Source organism: Pleuronectes platessa, chromosome 5 (assembly GCF_947347685.1).
Source record: "Pleuronectes platessa chromosome 5, fPlePla1.1, whole genome shotgun sequence".
NCBI classification, from domain to species: Eukaryota; Metazoa; Chordata; class Actinopteri; order Pleuronectiformes; family Pleuronectidae; genus Pleuronectes; species Pleuronectes platessa.
Genome location: NC_070630.1, coordinates 12,045,369 through 12,068,345, shown reverse-complemented (window position 1 = coordinate 12,068,345; position 22,977 = coordinate 12,045,369). Strand labels below are relative to the sequence as shown.

Here is a 22,977-nt window from a genome sequence, read left to right as displayed (position 1 = left end):
TGTAGTTTTTCCTGCCACGGAGAGTTCACTCTCTGGAGCGGGGATGCTTCTGAATGACACTACAATAACCATGAGCCTTTTGTGAGAAGGCGGGACGTGGGTTTTGAGACATGCCGGGATTTCATGGCGAGTGAGTGGTGACTTCTGAGGAGGTGCGTATCGAGCTAAGCTATTTAACACGTTACAGCTAATAACAAACAATATTAAAAGTCATAAACGTGTGATATCTGGAGGTGGGACAGAGCCAGCTTGTAAACACATGTTGTAAACACGTGGTTTACGTCATGTTAGTATCGTGAACTCATGGGCTTCAGGCAAAAGTGAAAGCTAACTCACCATCTTCTCAGTGTGTTATCTGTTAGCTTAGCTACTACGTTACTAACAGAGTATTGGTTAGCTTGCTGTCACACAAAATAATGTATCGATTAGAAACGTATCGTTATTGGAGGTTTCACTGACTCTGGTGTTAAAATAACAGCAATGCCTCTGCAACAATTTACTGTACATGATGCCAAATGACATTTTAATAGTATTTGCATGTGTCCCTGTGAGTATAGTTGCAGCATCTCTGAAAAGTATCTTTGAAAGTACTTGAAAGATATTCATGGCTGGGTGTCTTTTCTGCAGGAGAAGCATTTTCTGACCACCTGTCCTGGTGTTAACACATCTGCCATTACCCCCACATCATCATGTCCTCAGAGAACACCTTGTAAGTCTTTTCAAAAACAATGTCTGAATATTTACTTTCCCAGTTAATATAGAATGATGTTTATATGCAGGCAATGTACAATGCCGCCTAATACAGGTTCATCATGGTTCATAATAAAGTAAACTAGCTGTGTTTAACTGATTCTATCTTTTTAGGGATGATGAGGATACCTTTAAGATCCTTATCGCTACAGACGTTCACCTGGGCTACCTTGAGAAGGATGCAATCCGTGGAAATGACTCGTACAGCACACTGGACGAGATCCTTAAATATGCCAAGACACATCAGGTACATACGAGTTGACAGATGTGTGAATGTACAACACTGAGGATCCTTTGTCTCAAATACCCTCTGAATTGTGTATTTATTTGCTTGCAGGTAGATTTTATCCTGCTGGGTGGAGATTTGTTCCACGAGAACAAGCCGTCGCGGCGATGCCTCCACAGCTGCATCAGTATGATCAGACGATACTGCATGGGAGAGTCACCGATACACTTCAACATCCTCAGTGACCAGTCTGTCAACTTCAACACAACCCAGTCAGTCCCTCTGTCTCTGTCATTCCTTCAACCAGTGCTGCTGAATGATGTTTTATTATTGTTGTTATATAAACTATTATTCTGTTGTGTCGAAGGTTCCCGTGGGTCAACTATCAGGATGAAAACCTGAACATCTCTATTCCTGTGTTCAGCATCCATGGTAACCATGATGACCCAACTGGGGTGAGTTGTTTCCACACAAAAAATGCAAGCATGTGTTTTTCTATGTGTCTTTTAGCTTTTATATGTGTTTATCTGTGCATAATGGTGTCTGTCTCTCTCCAAGGCTGAAGGTTTGTGTGCGCTGGATCTGCTCGGTGCGTCTGGTCTCATAAATCACTTCGGTCACTCCGCGTCAGTGGAGAAGATAGAGATTAGTCCCATCCTCTTGCAGAAAGGCAACACCAAGCTGGCATTGTATGGTCTTGGTGAGTATGTGATTTGTATAATTTGTGTCTCTATATGTCTAGGTTTAATTAAAAGAGTTGAATGAAAACCAACAAACGTTGTTCGTGTGCAGGTTCTATTCCAGATGAGCGCTTGTACAGGATGTTTGTCAACAACCAGGTAACCATGCTTCGCCCCAAAGAAGACCAAGATGATTGGTTTAACCTCTTCACCATCCACCAGAACAGGTGTGTGGATGTATGTGTATGTTGGAAATCCATTAGGAGGGAAGAGCTGTAAGATGCAGTCTCGAAATTCAAGAAACAAGTGTAATCTATAGTCTTCCTTAGTATCCTTATTAAGAATGCAGTTTGTTTGTTCCTGAATTGATGTGTTTTCAGTCCATATAAGTAAATCTTTGATGCATTATCTCTGGCTTTGACCGGACATGCTCTCCATTATATTTTGTTATGTCTAGGAGTAAGCACGGCCCCACAAACTACATTCCCGAGCAGTTCCTGGATGACTTTATTGACCTGGTGGTGTGGGGTCACGAGCACGAATGCTTGATAACACCAACGAGAAATGAACAGCAGCTCTTCTATGTGTCACAGCCTGGCAGCTCTGTAGCGACCTCCCTGTCCCCTGGAGAGGCTGCCAAGAAGTACAAATAAACACACACACACACACACATATGGTGAAAGACCACCTCCATATTCTGAGCGTGTGTTTTTAAGTGATCAATTACCTACAGTAAATCACTGTTTGTGTGTATCCAGGCACATAGGGCTGCTGAAGGTGAAGGGAAAGAAGATGAACATGCAAAAGCTCCCCTTAAAGACGGTGCGTCAGTTCTTCATCCAGGATGTGGTGCTGGCTGATTACGAAGACCGCTTCACACCTGATACACCCCAGGTCACAAAGAAGGTGGAGGAGTTGTGCTATGCAAAGGTAAGATTTCATCTAACGTTAAGAGCCAGTCAAAGTCTTATCGTTGGACAACTCACTTTATTTCTGCTCTTCTCTAGGTTACAGAGATGATAGAAGAAGCTGAGAGAGAAAGACTTGGTTGTCCACTCACCCCAGAGAAACCTCTTATTCGCCTGAGGGTAAGATTAACCCACTCGCAGCATTTGCACACACCTTCATATTCACACTTTGTCTAAATTCTTCAACCTTATTGCCTTCCCCAGGTGGACTACAGTGGAGGTTTTGAGACTTTCAACACATCTCGCTTCAGTCAGAAGTTTGTGGACCGCGTGGCCAACCCAAAAGACGTCATTCACTTTCTCAGACACCGTGAACAAAAGGAGAATATCACAGGTCTGACACAGACTAAACGCACTGACCTGCAGTATTCACCATATATCTGTGCACACAATTGCTTTTTGACATGCTGCAAACGTTATGTTTTTAGATGAGTTCGATGTTGATTACAGCAAGCTGGTAAAAAACACAGTGGTGGAGGGACTGAGAGTTGAGGACCTGGTGAAACAATACTTTGAGGCAGCCGAGCAGGTACTGTACATACAGATTTTAATTATTACGCTAACAAGTTGTCATAACACTTATTTTCAACTACTGTGCATCTGCAGAGTAGGACTGTGAAGGTATCAAATTTTCCTTATTTATGATTTAATTATTGTGAACAACAATTTACAGTAATGACATTATCACAATATATTTTAAAAGTCTGGAAAAAAAAAATAATAATGCTATCAGTCAGTTTCAGGGTCTGTTGTGTGTTTTGTGTCATTTAATTAATATCAAAATATGTCAAAATCCCTACTAGGGATGTGCAGATAGAAGATGATCTCAGGGATCATATTTGGTCACAGTGATTATTAGCATAATTATCATGTAATGAATAAAACCAATTTATTACCACTACCACTCTTGACGTGTCTCCATCCCTTCACAGACAGTCCAGCTGTCTCTGCTGACCGAGCAGGGCATGGGGAAGGCCCTTCAGGAGTTTGTTGACAAAGATGAAAAGGATGCAATTCAGGAACTGATCAAATATCAGCTGGAGAAGACACAGCGCCACCTCCAGGCCAGAGGAGTAACTACAAAAGAAGATATCGACACAGAGGTAGGGGGTGAGGCTTTCATTGGAAGTGGGTCAAATTAAAAAAATATTTTGTAATAATTACAAAAACTTTAAAATGCAGAACTTTACTATACAAAGTTACAAAGTGCTCTTGTGTATATGTAATTTGTAAGAGTGCATATTTTGGATTATCAGATCCAACGATTCAGAGACGCCAAAAAGAACACGACAGAGGAGGAGAATGAAATTAAAGAGGTTAGTGGGCAGAATGCACACATGCCAGATATGTAGCCTCTACTGCTTTCTGTAACTGTTTACTTTTCTGTTTTTCTTCCTCAGGCTATGAACAGAGCCAAAACTCACAGATTAGAACACAGTAATGACCCGGACGTATCCAGCGGATATGCTGATGCTACTATGGACTCTGACGAGGACTCGGCCTCGACCTCATTTGCTGCCCCCACGCGAGGCAGAGGGCGAGGAGGCAGGGGACGGGGTGGCCGGGGCGGCCGGGGCAGGGGGAGAGGTGAGTCGTCATTACTGTCTGTCATGACTGGGACGTGAGCACAGAAACGCACAAGGATACATGGAGGTAAATAGAGAAACTAGATTCTCCAAACGCTATTCAAGTATGTTGGCATAGTCCTACACAATGACTCAGAGCAAACACACCTATGAGCACACAAGAGGTTCCACCAAATGAGGTGTTTTTTTTTTTTGTGACCAGTGACCTAAACTGATTATCTGGACATTGTCCTGAGTTGCCCTTACCCACATGTGGCACACAACAGGACATTGTAAATGTCACATGTATTCATACCCACTTAAGGTGTGGGATGAAGCCCGGGGAGAGCAGGTAGAGGTTGTACATGATGCTAAAAGGAGTGTTTTGTTCACACCTTAATCAGTCAAGTTTCCTGGCAGTGTCAGCTTGACCTTTTCATGGACGTCTTGGTGTAAACGATGTTTCCTCTTCACTGATGTATGTTTGTGTTCTTCCAGTTTCCAGTCAATCACATGATAGATATGTCATCTCGCTGTAAATATGCCAAACAGTGACATACTTTATTGAACCATGCGCTCCATTGGATATCATACAAACTTTTTACTGTGTAGTTGGCAGGGTATAGTCCATCTGATATGTTCCAACTGATTAGAACAGCTTGACAGAGTGACAGCCCACTAGACTATTGTGTAATGGTCATGTGTTTTATTATTATTTTCAAGAAAATAAAAGATGTCAGTTATTAAAAATGTAGATCGGTTTGTAGGCAGCCGAGATTTAATGGACTAGATCTATATGATAACAAGTGAACCGAGGGGTCACCTGATAATCTCTAATATATTTAATTGAAGAATGTGTAATTTATTAATGTGAACAATGTTGACGTACAGCTTTGGTGTTGTTTTGCCACACTTCCAGCAGAGGACAGTCAAACATTTTCAGAATATGGTTACACACTTGCTCTGTTTGATTTTGGGGCTGATGAGTGTTTAAAACCAGTGACAATATCGACTCTCAAGCAAAACTCATCCCTAATTAAAAACCCAGACACTGCAGTTATAATTTGTCAGTGCTTTGTGATAAAAATCATTTTCACTTTGACTGTATTGGATTATGAAAGTGGGGTGAGGTACAGTTTTTTATGATAGATTAGTTTAGGATAATTATTTTTACACCAGTTAAAAGCTGGATTAAAGCAGCATTTTGGCAGATTTTACACATTTTAAATTTTCATACTGACCAAAATGAGGCAGTGCCCTTTTAATTGGCATACAGCACTAGAATGGCACAATGTGAATTAAATTGGATTAAGTTATGTTTAATGGAGCAATGGTTCGGTCATGAGAAAACAGAACCCACTGTGATTTCTAGCAGGTTAAGGTCTGTTTTTCTTTTCATTATTGTTAATGCCAAACATTGATATCTTGCTCCTGTTACGAATGTGGCAGAATGTGAATTGTGACATTACAGCAGAGAGAACTTGGATGGTGTGGTAGTCCAGCTATACAAAGCAAACAGTGAGGGGGTACAGCTGATCCTCTGTAAATCCTCGTTCCACTGTCGTTCATCTCTTCCTCCAGGTGCAACTGCCTCCGAACCAAAGCCAGCCGGCCGGGGACGAGCCCAGAAATCCACAGCAGCAACCCAAAGCATTATGCAAGGTAGGAGAGCGGGAAATCATGTGTGTAAAGTCGATTTGCTGTTGATTTACCAATTTGGCAGACACATTATATCACAGGAAGCTTTTATTATTATAATTGTATAAATCGGTTAATTGCCACAGTTTCTGCTGCTCGTCTATTAATTTCTTATTTTCCTTTCACCTTCTCCCCTCTTTGCACCTCATTCTTCAGCATTTCAAGCTCCATCCCAAAGATCTTCTCGGACTGGCGCCACCAAATCTTATAAAGAAGAGGAGGTAGGTTAGATGGCAGCTGAACATGTCTGTATTTTTGATGAATGTGATCTGTACCATCCTCCAACCTTGGTTCTCACATTTATCCATCTTCAGGTGACCATTGATGACTCTGATGAAGATATCCCTGTAATGAAAGCTACCCGAGCCCCTCCAAGGTATGTTTGTGTCAGTCCAGTGCTTAAAAAGGAGACAAAGATGTTGTGACCGGGTTTATTTTCTTTCCCTTCCCCAGCAACTTATTTTGAAAAAATAATTTGTTAAACTTTTATCTGGATCCTTCTCATGCTCACGACAGATCAGCATCGTCGTCCTCGTCCTTCACTAAGAGCAGCTCTCAGAGCCAGAGCCACTCGTCTAAAGGAGTTGCATTTGATGACAGTGATGATGATGATGAGGTAACAAGCAAGCATATTAAATGACAGATCATCCTTCTGAAGTGTCAGGGTGCAAACAATATTTTTTTTTCCAAAGGTGAAAGTTACTTGTCCTAGAAACATAGTTGTCTGGAAGGTGAAACTGATCTGAATTCTTGACCTCTTCAATTATTACATTACTTATTAAAAAGCACAGTATACCCCTACAGTTAATGTAAAAAGATCTGTATAAAATTTGCTTAATTAACTATACTTGATTTTCACAACTTTTCAGTTTTAAAACATATCACATTTGTTTTTCAGGATAACCCGTTCAAAGGCCGCAGCCACCAATCACGGAGATAACCACGAGTGCTTCTATTCTAAAATGCTTATTAGGATTGCTGATTAAAAAAGCTTTTGAGTAGGAAGTGAGTTGATGCAGTTTTGTCTTGAAGGAACTTAAAGTGCACGTTTCAATTTTCTCTCAAACTTTCCCCGTGTTGTCAAAAGATAATTCTGCTGGTAAGTTACTGTTGCTTAAGGTTTATGCGTTCTCTGGGGGCAAAATGAAGGTCTGCAGTTTTCACCTCATGTGCCAGCCACAGACGCTGAGCTTCCTAATGAAGTGCATCTGCACTGTTCATATCTGAGCAGTGCTGGGTTGCCATTGGCATTTGTAGTACTCTGATATTCAGGACTAATAAATCCTTTTCATATATTTCAAGCGTTTGTTTGTTTCTGTAGTGTGATGTGTGTCTCTCTTTCAAATGCTGTGGTTGCAGAGTCACGGGAAAGCTTCGTGTTAGGTGTAGAAAGTGGTAAACTGAACACACACGATGGGTCATGGCATCTTTCCACCGCTAGGGGGCAGTATATTCAACTCAGTCCTAGGGTGAATCATTTTATAGTGTGGAAAACAACTTGAACTTACCTCCAAAGTAAGATTTAATCAAGCTGCTGCATAACACGGCAGAACTTCCTACAGAATCTTAAGTTATACGGAGCAATCTTCTACAGATGGAAATTTGAGGTGAAGATTCTAACTTGCTGATTTCCATTCCCTGTTGTTGAGGAAGAATGTGTGTGCATGTGTTTTGGAAGGAGGATGACACTGAATGGAACAAGGAGGAATAAATTAAAAGAGAGATGTCTTTATTTTACTGTATTTACAACATATTTACACATAAAATCAAAAAGTACCATATATACAGTCAAATGTGCCAAATTGTATGCAAACCTTGAAAAAGATCGTATCTGTGTTCAGTATTTTTTAATATACAGTATATATACAATATGTTGACTTACTTTTAAAGTCAAATACTTATTTCTACTTTTGTTTAAGTCTGTAAACCAAATTATAAATTAAAAAAAAATTCCTTGCTTTACTGATGCTTAAAAAGGACGAAACTGTGGGGGTTTCATCTGAGTGCACAAATGTGAAAAATTAACATACCACAGTTTTGAATTATAGGAAGTCATATTTATATCCCTTGGCTGTCATGGTTAAAAACAACATGACCACCACCTTTAATAATCTAATCTTTTCGAAGGCACATTGGAAATCTAAGTGCACTTTAAGACTCAGTGTGAAGGCACCATGAACTCAACCGTGTGATTTTTACAGACAGTGCATTATTAGACTAGTCACTTGAATAACCTGCACACACACACACACACAATAACATCAAGTAGTTCTCACATCAATTAAAGTGCTTGTGTCGATTATTCTGCGGTAGAGAGCGAACACACCATCTGTACTGTAAAAAGGTGTGTCTGCCCTTTTAATAGTGACACAGAACAGATCAAGTGAATCAGCACCACAAACGCATTAAACTGAACTGGACAGCTGATATCAACCTGAGGCTTCGCATTGACTCCTCCTGACACACAGAAGTTTACCCCATGATCCCTCGCACCACATTTGACACCTAGAAAAAGTCATCAAGTAAATGACGCCTGAGGTCGGCCAGTCTGGTAATGTACAACATCTTCACAGTTAAATCAGTTATCACCTTTTATCCTCATGCTAGTGTCAGAAATCACAAATTGCATTTGTATTTGACAGTAACTGATATTGTTTATTGAGTAAAATACCTGGATCTGTCAATGCTAAAAACATGTTTGCATGAGTATTCTGCTATGGAGACTTCAGACTGGCCAGCAACTGACAGCTACATAAATATACCCCTGAGATAAGAACCTGAAATGGCACAAACAAAACTTGTGTGAAATGTGCATTTGTGTGAGTGTGTGTCTAGCAGTGTGTTGTGGAGATGCGTCTTTCACTTCCCCATCCTCTCTTTCTGTGACACGTCTTGGGTTATCCAAACTGACGCTTTTAAGTTGGTTTCTGTCAAGGGTCGTCAAGCGTTCTGTGGTGGACGCCTTCAGGGGTTTTTCTGTAAGGATAGAGAAAAACAATTGTTTTTTGTTTAGCAGTTATCATTTTCTGTCTCTATGTCAGTATAGTGTGTGTTGTGGCAGTTGAAACTGACAGCGAACAGCAACTGTAAAGCATAAACCTTCTAGTTTCACATTAACAGCATTTTCCCTTTTCCAACTATAAATCAAGAAATCAATTAAGTCTTAATATATTACCCATATTAACAAATCAAAATTTGCCTTAAAGGGTTTAACAATCTGGGTGAAAAAACAAGGTGAGACATTTTCTGTCCTCAACCCTAAAAAAGTGGGGGGAAAACTTCGAAACCTTTTTAACAGGAAAATAAAAGTAGTAACCTCAAAGAGAAAGTGAGGGATACTCCTCCCAAGAGAAGAGATAGTGTCTAACATAAATGGAGAGGAGAAACAATGTTTAAGACATTAATGTAAAAAGAAAATGTCTGTCAACTACAGCCCCTAAGAAGAAATCATTTGGTTTTGATGTGGTTTCCTCCCAGAACTCCTACTCTGTTTTGCATTCAGTCACCTTTAACTTAGAAAGGTCAAGAGAAACAGCTGAAACGCACAAAGTTCCCTGTATTGTGTACCTCAATGACTGTATGAATCCAGTTGAGCATTTCTTCCACGTTGCAGTAAACACCTGGTCTTCCTTTCCGGGCACAGCCGACGCCCCAGCTCACCACTCCAACCAGATGCCACCTAGAGGAGGTGAAGTGCACCAGAGGGCCCCCACTGTCCCCCTGGGATTCAAGAGCAACAATTTGATACCATGTTAATATCCAAAACATTTGACAGGAGAGAGCACACATGTCGCGTGATCCTCGAAACTACAACTACTAATGAGTTTAAAATATTCCTTCCTGTCTTTTGCCATTATAATCTAATTTGTAACTGGAATCAGTGATAGTTACCTGGCAAGCATCGACCTCCCCCTCCGGGAAACCGGCACACATCATCCTGTCGGTTATGGATTTACCGTACACTGCTGGACTGGAACACACAGTGTGGTCTATCAGAGGGATGCTGGCCTTCTGAAGGGAATGAGAAACTTGACCTGACGACAGAACAGGGATACAACATTTGAGTTGGGGGTGGTTACTTCACAGATTTAGTTTTTTATAAATTCACCAGTTGGCAGTTGATCAATAATTGCGGTTGTGTGTAGATTCCTCACCATTTTCCTCCAGGTATCCCCAGCCAGTCACAGCCATGGAGGTTCCGACAGCCAGGCCCAAGGCTTTAGGGGGGAGACAAACGGGTTTCCGGGCGGCTGGAGGATAAGAGTTCTTATTAACTTTAGTCATACTGCAGTTTGAATGCACAGTTAAAGTTATCAAACGACTACTTTAAAAAGAAGTGCTCGATTTTCATACTGCAATTGTTTCTGTAAATCCCAATGAATGACCTCTGTGTATGGTAATGCATTATACAAATAGATTTGACTGCGCTTCAGTGAAGAGCTTGCTGTGTGCCATGCACTCCACTAGATGGGAATAGAGTAGCCCACCGTTTGTTCTAACCCCTCATCACAGAATTCCCCTTCAGTCTAACTAATAAATATTCCAATATGTAACGTGCAGTAATTTCTGTCTGTGTGTTTTAAAGAGCATCAGATTGAACTCTAACCTCCCACTGTGATCGGGCTCTTGAGTCTCATCAGCGCCATGTCATAGTCGTTGCGCGCTGCGTTGTATTTTCCGTTCACTATGATTCTGTCAACATAGGAACCTCCCAGCGTGCCCATGAGTGTCCGGCCTGACACCACCCTCCAGCGACTCAGCTCCTTTTTACTGCTGCAAGACCCAAACCAGGCGGGAGAAGAGGAAGTGTGAGCGAAAGGGTCATGTGTATACGTTAACCACAGTGGGAATTCATGAGAGATGGTATATGTGTTGAGTGTACTGACCCTGTAAAGCAGTGGGCAGCAGTGACTACCCAGCGTGGGGACACCAGCGAGCCTCCACATGTGTGTTGTCCACCCTGCTGCAGGCTGACCTGCCAGGGCCAGTCCTCGATGACGGCATCCGAGCCCCCGACGATCCGGTCCTGGAAGCCCACCTCTCCGCAGTCTGACAAGGGAAAGTTGTCTTGTTAGTTTAAAAGAAGATTGTTTTTACTGTGCATTTGCTATATGTCTGTTTTCCTTCTATTCGGACAATAGAGATCAGGCTAGATTTGTTTCTTTTTCACCAGAATCAGAAAGTATATTTGCACATACAGGAAATTGCCTTAACTGTAGGGGTATAAAACAACAATATATACAATAAGATAACCATAAATACAGTAAGAAACAGTAAGTTATGTTATGCTGTGGTGCTAAAAATCTCCTCTTTGATTTTTTGTAGGTGAATGACAGCACATCCTCTGTCATATATTTCCAAGATAAGAGTTTCGCTGCTTACTGCAGACATGTTTGGGCCTGTTGGTGTGAAACCAGTCATACAGCAATGCCATCTTCCACCCATCGCCCGAGCCTTCTACCGCCTGCCTCGGGAACAATGTTGGTGACGTTGGTTGCTACGCCAAAAATAAAACTCACCTGAACAGGACAAAGATATCACAGATCCGGTTTGGCAAACACGCCTGTTGGAAAAAAAAAGAGCCATTACACACGTGACTGGAATGACAGCACAATTCAAGTCAAACCCACAAAACACGCAATGACTCAAATATTAAAATGTCTTCACCTGACTATACCCCCCCCCCCCCCCCCCAGTCTGTTTCTCCCCGTTTTGGTTTCATTTTTTTAACGTAAAATACATTTTGCGGTCTTCACTCTCATAAGCGTCGGGACGCAGAGGGAACAAAAACTGAGTTTTTGTTTTTTTCAGGAAGAGAAACTGCGCAACACATATGAGGAAAAAAAGACAGCAGAAGTTAAAAGTGAAAGGGAGAATAAGACGAAGATTTTTATCTTTCAAGTCAACAGCCTCTTTTTTTAGTTCAGATGGGAATCAGCTCTCGGACAACACTGTTTCCTAAAGAGCACAGATTTTTGATCACTTTAGATCTGTAACAAATAATTCAGTCAAGAGTCATGACGGTTAAAAGATTTGGATTTTAGTATCTGATGATAAACTAGCGCAGTGGCTGGTATGGGCTCTTTGTCCGGCCTATGGTAGTGCTGATTGCTGCTTTCTTTTTGAAACTGTAAAAGTAACCTGCAGTCATTGAACCAATGGTAGTAAAGACTGGCTGTAGGACTGGAGCTGCACTGAAGCTCGAGATGTACAGTATGTTCCATGAGTCCCAGCTGCCATTGCAAAGAAGTGCTGATAACCTGTTTAATACTGAACGCATCATATGTCCAAATCGTACCAAACGTGACACTGTACTTCCATTAAACAAGAGACATGCAGAGTGGGAAGTGGGTAAAGAGCCACATATAGACAGAAAGACAGAGAGGCAGAGAGAGATTTCTGGAATTATTAGTTAGATCTGAGGCCTTCCTCACCGATCAATGGTAGCCTGATGTATGGGTGTGTTTTTCTTCTCTGGCTTGATGGCTGCGAAAGGTCCAGCTTTCAGGGAGGGCTTCAAAGTGCCCACTGGGACATTGGTGTGAAGAGGTTTTCTGTTCAGACAGAGGACGGGACGTGTAAGACTTGAGTTCAGGTCGAATCAACCGTTTGAAACATTTGAAAAAACACAATCTACGGTCAACCGCTCACTTTGTGTAGCCCAGGTGCTTGCATGCTCTCTGTGTGTGCTGCTCGCTCCAGTCGTCACTGCACACACTCCTCCAGCCTGAGCCGGGACTGTACACCTGCAGGATGTGATTACTTGATGTGAGACGCACTGGAGGAAAGGAAGGAGGGAGGGACGGCAGGGAGAGGAAGAAAAGAGGGGTCAATTTTCAAGCCTCGTTTCTGTGTGTGTGATGACAACAAAGAAAGAGTGGAGCGTCTGCTTTACCTGGGAAGGTGGTGTTGACAATATATTTGGACATACAAGTAACTTCATCCTCTCCTCCAGAACAGTCATCTTTCCCATCACAGGTTTGGTCTAATGGGATGAACTTCCAGGAACCCGAACAGAAGAAGTACTTGGTCTCAATCAGATGCTTAACTGGAAGGAAAAGGGGGGACACATTGGAACAGGAGGGCACACTGAGCCCTGCCATGAAACCTACACCTTTACAAAAACATTCAAGTCTTAATATTCAGGTGAGGCCTTTTTGGCAGTTCAACATGTGTTGTATGGGTGCGTCTTTGCAGGAGGGAGCCGATGTCAGGAACTGTGACTCACTGAAGTACGCCGCGGTGGCCAGTATCCCCAGCAGCACAATCACAGTCAAGACAGTGAGCAACACTTTCTTCCTCTTAGACGCCTTGTCTTTCTCAGTCTTTGGAGCCGTCATGGGCTTTCTGTGGCGGCCTGGTCGTGGAACCACTGGGAAGTAGAGCGGGGGTGGAGAGAGAGACATACAGTACGTGAGATAACGGTAGATAAGTGAGGCGAGAGAAGAGAAACCGCAAAGCAAATGAAGAGAGAGAGGAAAAAGAGGAAATTAGTCATGTGAATGAGATCGTTAGCAGTACTGTCCCACACTACACTTTCTAAGTATTTCACATTATAATAATGGGGCACTCCCATCAGTGCAGCAACATGCTGTACGTGAACACAAAGACAACACCAGCCTACCTGGGTGACGGGGATTCAATGGGCGAATGCTTTCCTCTGGCAGCTGGATGGTTGTCTGGGGAAAGAATGAGATACTCACAGTGAGACAAGAGAGGATGTGAGCAGAGGTGTCAAAACAAGACATGGCTTAAAGGAAATTCCCAGTGTGTGTGTGTGTTTGTGCCGAGGAGGAGTTTGACATTGTGTAACGTTGTGTCTGAGTGTGTACATTATCTGATCTTACATAATATCGTATGTCTTCATATATATCGTTTGTTTATTTTCAAGTATTGCTCCCAGAGGACAACAACAGGTGTGTAGTATGGAACATGGAACACAGTGTACCACCATGAGTTGTCATATTACACCCGTTTGTCATATTACACCCGCATCCATATGCTGCAGGCAGTTCCCATAATCTGTTATCACACAGACTACTAGACCCCACCATGAGAGTGACAGACAGTGGGACGCAGTGTGGAGGGTCCACTGGGACCTTGTGAGGCGTCCATTCAAATACAGCCGGTAGTGTGGGGAGAGAACACGCTCTCATATTGCAGGGTGGTATAGAGAGGTGTGTCCGCTCCTCAACCACAGGAGCCAGGTGGGTAGAACCAAACACTACTCAATTATTCCTGAGCAATATATATATCCTGTATCCTGGTTTCATGATTACATAAGGGAAGATTCATGGTAGGGTTGGGTTTAGAAGGAGTTATAGCACAGAGCAGTGGGCACACTGGGCAGCATCCTCTGGAGCTACAGTTCCCACATTTTGGCTGTCTAAAATTACCCATGTGGAGCAGAAATATGAAAAGAGACAAATCTTGTTTGTTTGTTTTTTCTAGTGACAGATCCCGGCCCCCCAGTTTGGGAACAGCCGCTCCATATTGGTAGGGCCCTTTCAAAAAGCCTGGGTTATGTAGTCTCTCTTTACTCAGACAATTATACATCTATCACCAGGTATTTACCTCAAGAACAAAGTGTAAACACCAATGGTTCCTTGAAACAGGTTTAAGGATAAGAATCCGAGCTGATTTCATGAGACATTTATGCAAGAGAAATAACTGCGAATTATTATTATTATTATTTGCTGCTTTTCTTTGTCATCTTAAAACAGTAAACTGACCATAATTGAGGTTTTAACCATTAGAAACTGTTCTACCATTTTCTGATTGAGAACAAATGCAAGTTTGTACATTTATGCTTCATTCTGCAAACTCTGGGTTGATAACTTTAAAATAAAACAAGGCTAACCTAACACGTGGGCTGGTGGAGGGGAACTAGCATGTTTAATTTGTAACACCACACGTCAATCTGGATTATCTCTTACCATGATGTTGGGTGCAGGGTCTCTTCAGTGGAGCTACAGGTTGACAGTATGGCTGCAGATTGTAAACAACCAGTGGAGCTGCTGCTCCTGGAGCTAAGTGAACCCCAGAGCTTTGTGATGTGTGTATGTCGTGTCCTGTCAGGCCGTGTTTCTTTAGCTTAGTGGTGTGTCTACTATCAGCTGTTCAGACATGGAGGAACACACACACACACACACCACAGTGGTGATGGAGACGCTAATTAAACACCTCTTTAAGGTAAGATAGCTGCTTCCTCACTTACATCACCTGTTTATTAATGTTTCTCAATGATGTCATGTGCATGTTGAGGATGTAGACTTGTTATTAGTTACTTTAAAAAAAGTTTTAATTAACATTTAACCGGATGTACCTGATAGGCGGTTAGCTTTAAATAGCCATAAACAGCTAATAGCTAGGTGTAAATCTGTCAAGCAGACAGTTTAAAGTTGAATATCTAACAAATGGATCTAAATAAAAGGGTTCGTCACTCAGAAATGTGATTTTAGTTCCATTTAACCTCTCCTCCGAATGCTCAGTCCAAAGCTCAGCCTAGCATGTAGCTGCCTGATGCTCTCTAATGTTACGGGCTAGCGGCTAACTGTGGCTAACGAAGTTTGAAAACCGATGCGCGTCTTTTCGTGGTCCTACGGTAAATGTCATCGGAGCTTTGAAAAGTCCGAGGACAAATTATTATGAAGGTTTGTTTTTTTTCCACATAAGACAATAACAATTATAATGAAAAGAAACGTTATATATATATATATATTTTTTTTTAATGAAAATTAAAGGCAAAGCTGGCTAGTTTCTTTTATTATTGCACTCATATGTTGCTCATTTCAAATATATTTTTTTGAAAATTCTTGAGAGGTGACTGTGATATTTCACGTCACTCTTGTTCATGGTGACCCTCACTGTCTGCATATCAAGTTTCAGAAGATTTTACTTTAAAATTCTTTAGAAAATGAAAGGCAAAGTTGGCAACCTTTCATTAGAGCCCTCAAACTAGTTACAGCTCATCAGTATGGCTGCTGAGAGCGTTTGTTTTGTCCATCTGCTGTTCTGCCTTTTGTCTTGTCCTCACAGCTTTTCATTCATTATCTAACTTAAAAACATTTACAGAATATCCAGCCTGTTAGTTGACGCATTAGATTGAAAAACAAATCAAATGCAGAATCTATGATGACCAAATTAGGACTCGCCCGAAACTTGGACCACCTGTTATCTGATTTAACTAAATTTCACTTCTGCTTTACAAATGAGTTAAGGTAAAGTCCCTCATATGCATAATTCTTTGCTGGCAGGCTTATTTAACTGCTGTAATTCAGTTAAAGGGTGTTCCCAAAATTAACTTTGAAGCAAGATTTGTGAGTCATTGTTTATGGCTCTAGTCAGTCAAACAACAAGCAAAGTTTATAGACTCCATAACAGCAAAAGAAATGTCGTAAGGCAGGTATCTATTTTGTTTTTGAAGGGAGCTCAATTCTGTGAGGAATCAGCTCTTATGTAAGATTCGTTCATGTAGTCACGTCAAAGCAAAACCTTGATAGACTGCATGCGTCACACATCCAGACATTTTGTTGTTGACTCCACTTGAGTCATCAATTCGTTCTCGGATTTCTCTTTACATTGAAATAAGGAATGCTTCACTCACAATGCGCATCAATCTTAGGAGCACTTTGCTTTGTAACATAACACTTGTATTGACATGTGGCAAAGTTTCAAACAATAATTTTACACCCGTATAATTTACCTTTTTATATAATTAGACTTAGCTTGGTTATGATATAACCCATCTTCTTAAATTACCTAAGAACACTGATCACCTGTTTTTTAAGATGAGATATTTGTATATATAATGCTTCCACCAGTGTACAGAGTCTAAAGTATGTGTTTCAAAACCACCAACAACTTTCTTCTATGTTAAAATAAGATGAGTCATTTGAATCACACACTCATTACTGATCCCAGGTCATCATCACCTGATGAATGAGACAGCAGAAAGAAAGTGGGCGGCCCATCCAACCTGGGAAACCAAAAAGATGGCTAGAGAATGTCACGTTCTCGAAAACGGACAAACATGTACGTGGAGATACACGGTCTGTTTTGTCGGGTCATGTCAAATGATGATAGTGGTTACTGGGGAAGTTTCTTCAATGGAAACACGGCTAACAGAAACCAATTTATGAGCCTGAGTCGGTTAGAGGCAGCCAAGTGATTACACCTCAAATGTTATTTCTGCAGTAACACCTAACTTGTTAAGTCTTTTTTTTTTTTTTCAGACTTATCCATATGGATCATGCTCCGGCACCAGTAACAGGTCTAACTGGATCAACCTCCACTGACAAAAAGCCATGACACGTTGAACCTTTTGTTCAGTTTGTTCTGCTCCCCTTCGCTGCTTCCTAGCGTTGTTGGATTATATTCCCCTGAACTGAAACTTTCACAAAAGAGCTTTTGGGAAACTACTTGTGACATGTTGGACAAGTTTTACTCAAAGGCAGAGATCTAGACCAGTGCTGTTCACATATGTTTTGATATTTAGAGGCAAAAGCAGGCATATGTGCATTACTATAAGCAATGGTGCACTGTTAAATTAGTACAAGATCTATTAACTAAGACACAAATGTTTGAACACATATTAGATGGTGCGCACATAAAGGGGTCATATATTCATCTGTTGCTGACCCTAAGCTCGGGAAGTCTATTCAACATCAGGTTTTATCCTACAATTGATCATTTTGAATCTAATTTAAAATCCTACCTTGTTAATCTTTCTTTTAATTTCGCCTTATTTGGTTTTATTATTCTGTTAATCTCTCTCTCTCTTTTATTGCATCTTTCTCTTGCTCAGTTTTTACCTTACTTTCTAATCATACTTGTTTTTCCTCAAACGTGTTATAAATAACTTTGGCTCAACTCCTGTTGTTTTTAACCTGATATGTTTTGATACAAAATATGAATTCACCCACGCAAAACAAAGCCACTGCTATGACCCAGCAGAAACAAGATGAACCATAAAATATGACAACGTGTCTTTGTAGAGTAGCACTAAAACAAACATCCTTTCAGCATACACAGGCACGATGTTGTTAAAACGGCCCCTCCAATGCAAAGACCTGACAAGACCTGACAACTTCCTGATAAACATGTTGATTCTGCTACTGGTTCCACTCACCCACATGATGTAGTTCTATTTTTCGGTCAGGTTAGGCCCAGATGCACCTCATCTGAGAGGCAGTTCAGAGTAAACTCTCTTCCTCCCTTCCTGAAGGTGGGAATCCTCAGAAACTCACTGTCCGGTGTACGTCCTTCGTCCTTCTCTTCTCACTTTCCTGCTCCAATGGCTTTAACCGCAAAAGTCCTGGTCTGACTCTCTCTCTCTCTCTCTCTCTCTCTCTCTCTCTCTCCCCCCTATTCTCTCTATGGCTGTGTAGCTCTATGGCTGGCGCTTAACTTGCCCCTCTCTCAAACCCCAAGGGTGTATTAAAGACTGCTCGTGTGTAGCGTTGTGTTTCGATGCTCCTTAAATTCAGAGAGCAAGCTCGCTGTTTTGGGTGACCAAGCCCTGCTGACGAAACAAAACATAAAAAACCAAACTATTCCAGGTAACTTGACACCTGAACCCTTCTCTCTCTCTCTCTCTCTCTCTCTCTCTCTCTCTCTCTCTCTCTCTCTCTCTCTCTCCCCCTCTCGCTCTCTCTCTCTCTCTCTCTCTCCCTCTCTCCCTCCTCCCACTCCAATTTTTTTTGAAGGATGCAGAACATGGAGCTGCACCTCTTCACACAGACGAACTCAGACCTGTGTATGTGCGTTTGTGTCCAGTAACCCTGAGGCGGCTGAGGTGTGTCGTTGAGCACCTGTGTTGTTTTGACTGTATAATGAGAAGTCAGATGGTATTTGTAAGAAGTTCCTGTTTGACAACAAAGTGAGCGTGAAAGTAAGATACCGTAACCTTAAAAGATGGGCTAATTATTTTTGATCATATAATAAATATATAACAATGTTTCTTTATGCTTATTGTAGGTAATTACAAGTCTTAAAGGGTAACTGTAAAACGACCCTAGAGCGCAAGAACACTGCAGTTGTAGGCACACCCAAGTCATTGATGTCACCTGCTCTGATAAGACCACAAGGAGACTTGTTTTGACATAGATTGGTTTGTGGCTAGAAGTGAAACGGGCCTATTTCAACCACAACTGTTTTCAGACATGAACTCTGGAAAAGGTCTGAAAGCAGCTCAATACAGGAGAATAATTCTGAATTCTGAAGTGTTAAATTACCCCCGGGAACCAACCTGGTTAGTGTTTGTTAATTCAGCCATTGTGAATGTCATTGGACACTGTCGTAGACAACGAGAGAAAAAAAAGGAGGGAATGTGAAGGGATAAAAAAGACAAGACAGAAGAGAGGTTGGCTGAAGAGAAAGAGCCATTGTTAGAAACAGTACCAGATTGTGTTGCTTGACCTGAACGATTAAATGCAGTGAACCTTAAAGCTAACTCTCAACCATACCTTACTTAGTCTAGTAGTTTATGGAATAAAGAATAGGTGTGAAAATATGCAGATGAATGGATATATTACAATTAAGTATAAGGGCCATAGATATTACGAGAATAATGCTGTAATATTTCAAGAATAAAGTCATATTTTTCTCTTAATACTATGACATATCTATTTTTTTCCCTTTTATTGGCCCTTATACTCATACTACGTCATATAAATGTGTGTAGCTAGCTAGATATATTGTAGATCAGTTTTAGTTTTACGACTCCTGAATGTCCTGTAATAACCTCTGTTAACCCTGATTATATTCAGGTTAGTTTAAAGCTGCCAAGACATTAAAGGTTCAGTGTGTAGAATTCAGTGACATCTAGTGGTGAAGTTTCATGTTGCAGCTGAACAGCCCTCACCTCACCCTCCCCTTCCAAACATTGTAGTCTTCAGTTGTGATACAAACTTCAAAGACAGTTAGTTAGTCCAGTTTGGACATCTTTAAAAAAACATGGTGGCCACTGTAGAGAGGACCAGCTCCAAAAAGTAAATATATTCAAATATAAAGTATCTAAATGTAAAGGGCCCATTCTAGGGTAAAAAACAAAAACAATTTAGATGAAACATACTCGCGAAAACATCACTAGGTTAGTTTTTATACAATTTCTGCCAATAGATCCCTATCACCTAAATCTTACATACTGGACCTTTTAGAGGCTCCACCCTGGTATGAAAGTATGGTGCATAACTTCCTTTTGTGTATTTTCTTGACTGAGATTAATTGTGAGTGAGATTCATTTCAAAGTGATATACCGTGCTGTACTGTATGTAGAGTAAATTATCAATTTTCCACCTCATCTAATATAGCATATTTCCCTCTCTGTAAATGAACATTATGCTGTGACAAGGTTTCCAATCTGAAAGTCTGACATGGTTGAACAACGGCGGAAAAAATATATTTGCACACGCTATAAAAGAGAAGATGAGAGCCATACAGAGATCTCATAAATCTGCGGCACTCCATTGTTTGACTTGTTTGAACACTTTTATTGTTCTGCCGAGTCCAACTGGTTCATTCTTTAATTATTCTTAATTTCTGCATCAGTGAACACAATGGTTGCTTCTCTTTTCTTTTGAATTGTGGGGAACATGACAAGCTCAAGGGCAACCAAATAGGCTCTGTGACTTCCTGAACTGCATATAGTCCAGATTGTCCACGTACTAACAGATGTTTAAGAGTGTTTTCTATCGAGAGTGTATATCTACAAACACTATGTTTAAGAAGATCGATTAATTTGCTTCTAATTGACTCACAAGCTTTGTGGCCCGGGGTTTAAATTCTGTGCAAATCTGAGCAACATAAATGGAGCTTGTAGCTTCAATCGTAAATCACATTGGATATAATTGTCTTGAACATGGAAGGGACTTTATTTCAATTAAATATGTGTTTAAACGCACAGATTTAAAATTTGGAACAGTCCTTCAAAGCCTTCTGCATCCTTATCAGACATGTTTGTTGACTTTCTTTGTAACGGATCAAAGTTCTTTTCAGTCAGCTGCATTTGCAAAAGTTTGCAACATCTAGCCCTCATACAGCATGATAGCCGCTCTTATATTCTCACACACAATTCTTTAAACGGGGCAAACGCATTAGTTATTTGGAAAAAAACACATAATTACACACATACAAACATACCTGCACAAATATCTGTCCTCACATCACTGTACTCTTCCTCACCTGTAAATCTGCTGTCGCTCCTTGTCAGAAGAGCCTCTGAAAGTCAGGCTAGTGTAAAATAGTATTCCTGTGCCCTGAATTCAACATGTTTCTCTAAGGAGTTTCTCAGCCAACTTGTATTGTTTCAACAGGGACCACCCTCTGCCCTGCACTTCCATGGCAAACAGCTTATCTCTCTCTCTCTCTCTCTCTCTCTCTCTCTCTCTCTCTCTCTCTCTCTCTCTCTCTGGCTCTCTCTCTGGCTCTCTTTCTCTCTCCACCTCAATTCACCACCAAAGCCAGCACAGGTGTGCATTTTGTGAAACTTGATATGAACCTTGACAGAAGTTGAGGGAAGTGCGTTTGGGAAATAACTTGTTAATCATTAACACTGTGACATTTCTCGTTTCCTGGACTACAAAGAATATCTGTCCTAGGTAGAAGACTCCCAAAAAGCCAAACTGTTCTTAAACCAATGGTAGATCAGATATGTGAGGTGTTTCAGCTAGAATAAATCCAAAAGAATTTGAAAAATACGACATGTCCCATATAAAGGACAAAAGAAAAGAATGGGGAAACAAACCGGGGTTAATTTGCACACAGTGAAGAGCATACCTCTACCAAGGCTTAACAGTCCTCTTAAAGTCAGTCAAGCTGCACTAAAGTAAATTTTTCTTTCATCGGGTTTCGTAAGTTATTCCTCTGTAAAATTTAAGTTCAAAATTTTCCATCATGAGGTTTAGTTGAATATTCTGGTAAAATACTGACAATTCCTTGATCTTGTATCACATCACTGGGAATAAAAAACACTTTTCTAGTGGTGTTATTGAATCAGCTGTCACCCACCACACCTTACCGATATTATATGAATAGATTCACGGTATAAGGAAGTGCTTGTGCGATATCCTGAGAATTTGGAAGTTTACCACTTTCTATGCAACTCGAGCAGGCTCCATGTGTCCACATCAATATATTAGGTGTGACATACGGACAGATAATATCAGCTGAGGGCTTTGCAAAATAACATGTATCTATTATAGCCCTGACCACTCTCAGGGAGTATCAGTGTCACCTCTCAGTGTGTTGTGCTGGTAAAATGAAATTCTTTCCTGGAAAACTGCTACCATATGGCCAAGAAATCCACTAAATGATTTCCTGATAATTCGCAAACTGCTCCCGATGTGCCCCACATAAATACAAAGACCGAATATCTACCAAAACTAAACAATGCAAAAGAAAAATAATATCACAAACACCCCCAACCGACTCCAGTCACTCCCGTTAGTGACGACAATTATTAAAAACATCACTACCAGTTTCAGACATGAATATTGTGAAGATTTAAGTTTACCATATCTCCCGGTTGGACCTTCCCGCCTTGAAATAGCTTGAAAACCACTGTCAAAACTGATGACCCTGATTCACGGTGTCTGAACTGGCTGGCATTTCAAATTTGGATTACATATTATTTCCTTTATTGGACCAGATTGGATCATTTTTATTGCACATCCAGTGGGTAGCAGCTATCTTACTTAACCTTTGCACAAGATGTTAAGATCATGTTATATGATGCCAAAGAAACTAGGTTGGACCGACATCTAACATGCTTTGTCCTCACATTCTACGTTTTAATGAAAGGATTTGGAAAATGGATTTCTCTTTTTATTTGAGCGAGCAGTGGTCAAAAAATGAAAACAATAAAAACAACAGAATCAACAATTCACGATAATACATAATCATAACCATCTCATTTCCTGGAAATCAAATCTCATTGTCAAAACTTTTGTATGATTTCCCTCTCAAATTCCTTATAGCCATACGATTTCATAGGGTAGGTAATTTGGTTGCAGGTATCTTACAGCTTACAGTCATATGTGTTCTACCATATCAATATGAATATGTTAATAGCTGACCACTTCATTCAGATA

The 22,977-nt window shown here is 40.8% G+C and overlaps 2 protein-coding genes across 4 annotated transcripts; one reads left to right on the top strand and one right to left on the bottom strand.

Annotated features, from left to right (window-relative positions):
• The first annotated feature begins 7 nt into the window (after positions 1–7).
• Positions 8–7,188, top strand: mre11a (MRE11 homolog A, double strand break repair nuclease). Its single transcript, XM_053423726.1, has 20 exons — positions 8–152; positions 628–709; positions 865–997; positions 1,088–1,248; positions 1,344–1,431; positions 1,535–1,676; positions 1,769–1,883; positions 2,114–2,299; positions 2,415–2,586; positions 2,664–2,744; positions 2,829–2,958; positions 3,053–3,153; positions 3,557–3,727; positions 3,881–3,940; positions 4,025–4,211; positions 5,771–5,851; positions 6,044–6,108; positions 6,202–6,263; positions 6,404–6,503; positions 6,786–7,188. Exons 2-20 carry the CDS (start codon positions 690–692, stop codon positions 6,825–6,827), a joined length of 2,097 nt encoding a protein of 698 aa, XP_053279701.1. The 5' UTR covers positions 8–152; positions 628–689; the 3' UTR covers positions 6,828–7,188.
• A 407-nt stretch (positions 7,189–7,595) lies between these two features.
• On the bottom strand, positions 7,596–21,324 carry tmprss4a (transmembrane serine protease 4a). 3 transcript variants are annotated; one of them, XM_053423725.1, is made up of 13 exons: positions 21,029–21,324; positions 13,512–13,566; positions 13,116–13,259; positions 12,783–12,935; positions 12,539–12,665; positions 12,322–12,441; positions 11,407–11,450; positions 10,774–10,936; positions 10,494–10,660; positions 10,042–10,137; positions 9,779–9,921; positions 9,455–9,607; positions 7,596–8,863 (listed from the first exon to the last, which is right to left on the bottom strand). In XM_053423725.1, the coding sequence occupies exons 3-13, from the start codon at positions 13,225–13,227 to the stop codon at positions 8,852–8,854; spliced, it is 1,290 nt and encodes a 429-aa protein (XP_053279700.1). In that variant the 5' UTR covers positions 13,228–13,259; positions 13,512–13,566; positions 21,029–21,324; the 3' UTR covers positions 7,596–8,851. The 3 variants fall into 3 exon arrangements, with proteins under 3 accessions (XP_053279700.1, XP_053279699.1, XP_053279698.1); XM_053423724.1 differs by having other exon boundaries at positions 21,071–21,322; XM_053423723.1 differs by lacking the exon at positions 21,029–21,324 and adding an exon at positions 18,018–18,487.
• Positions 21,325–22,977: the final 1,653 nt, after the last annotated feature.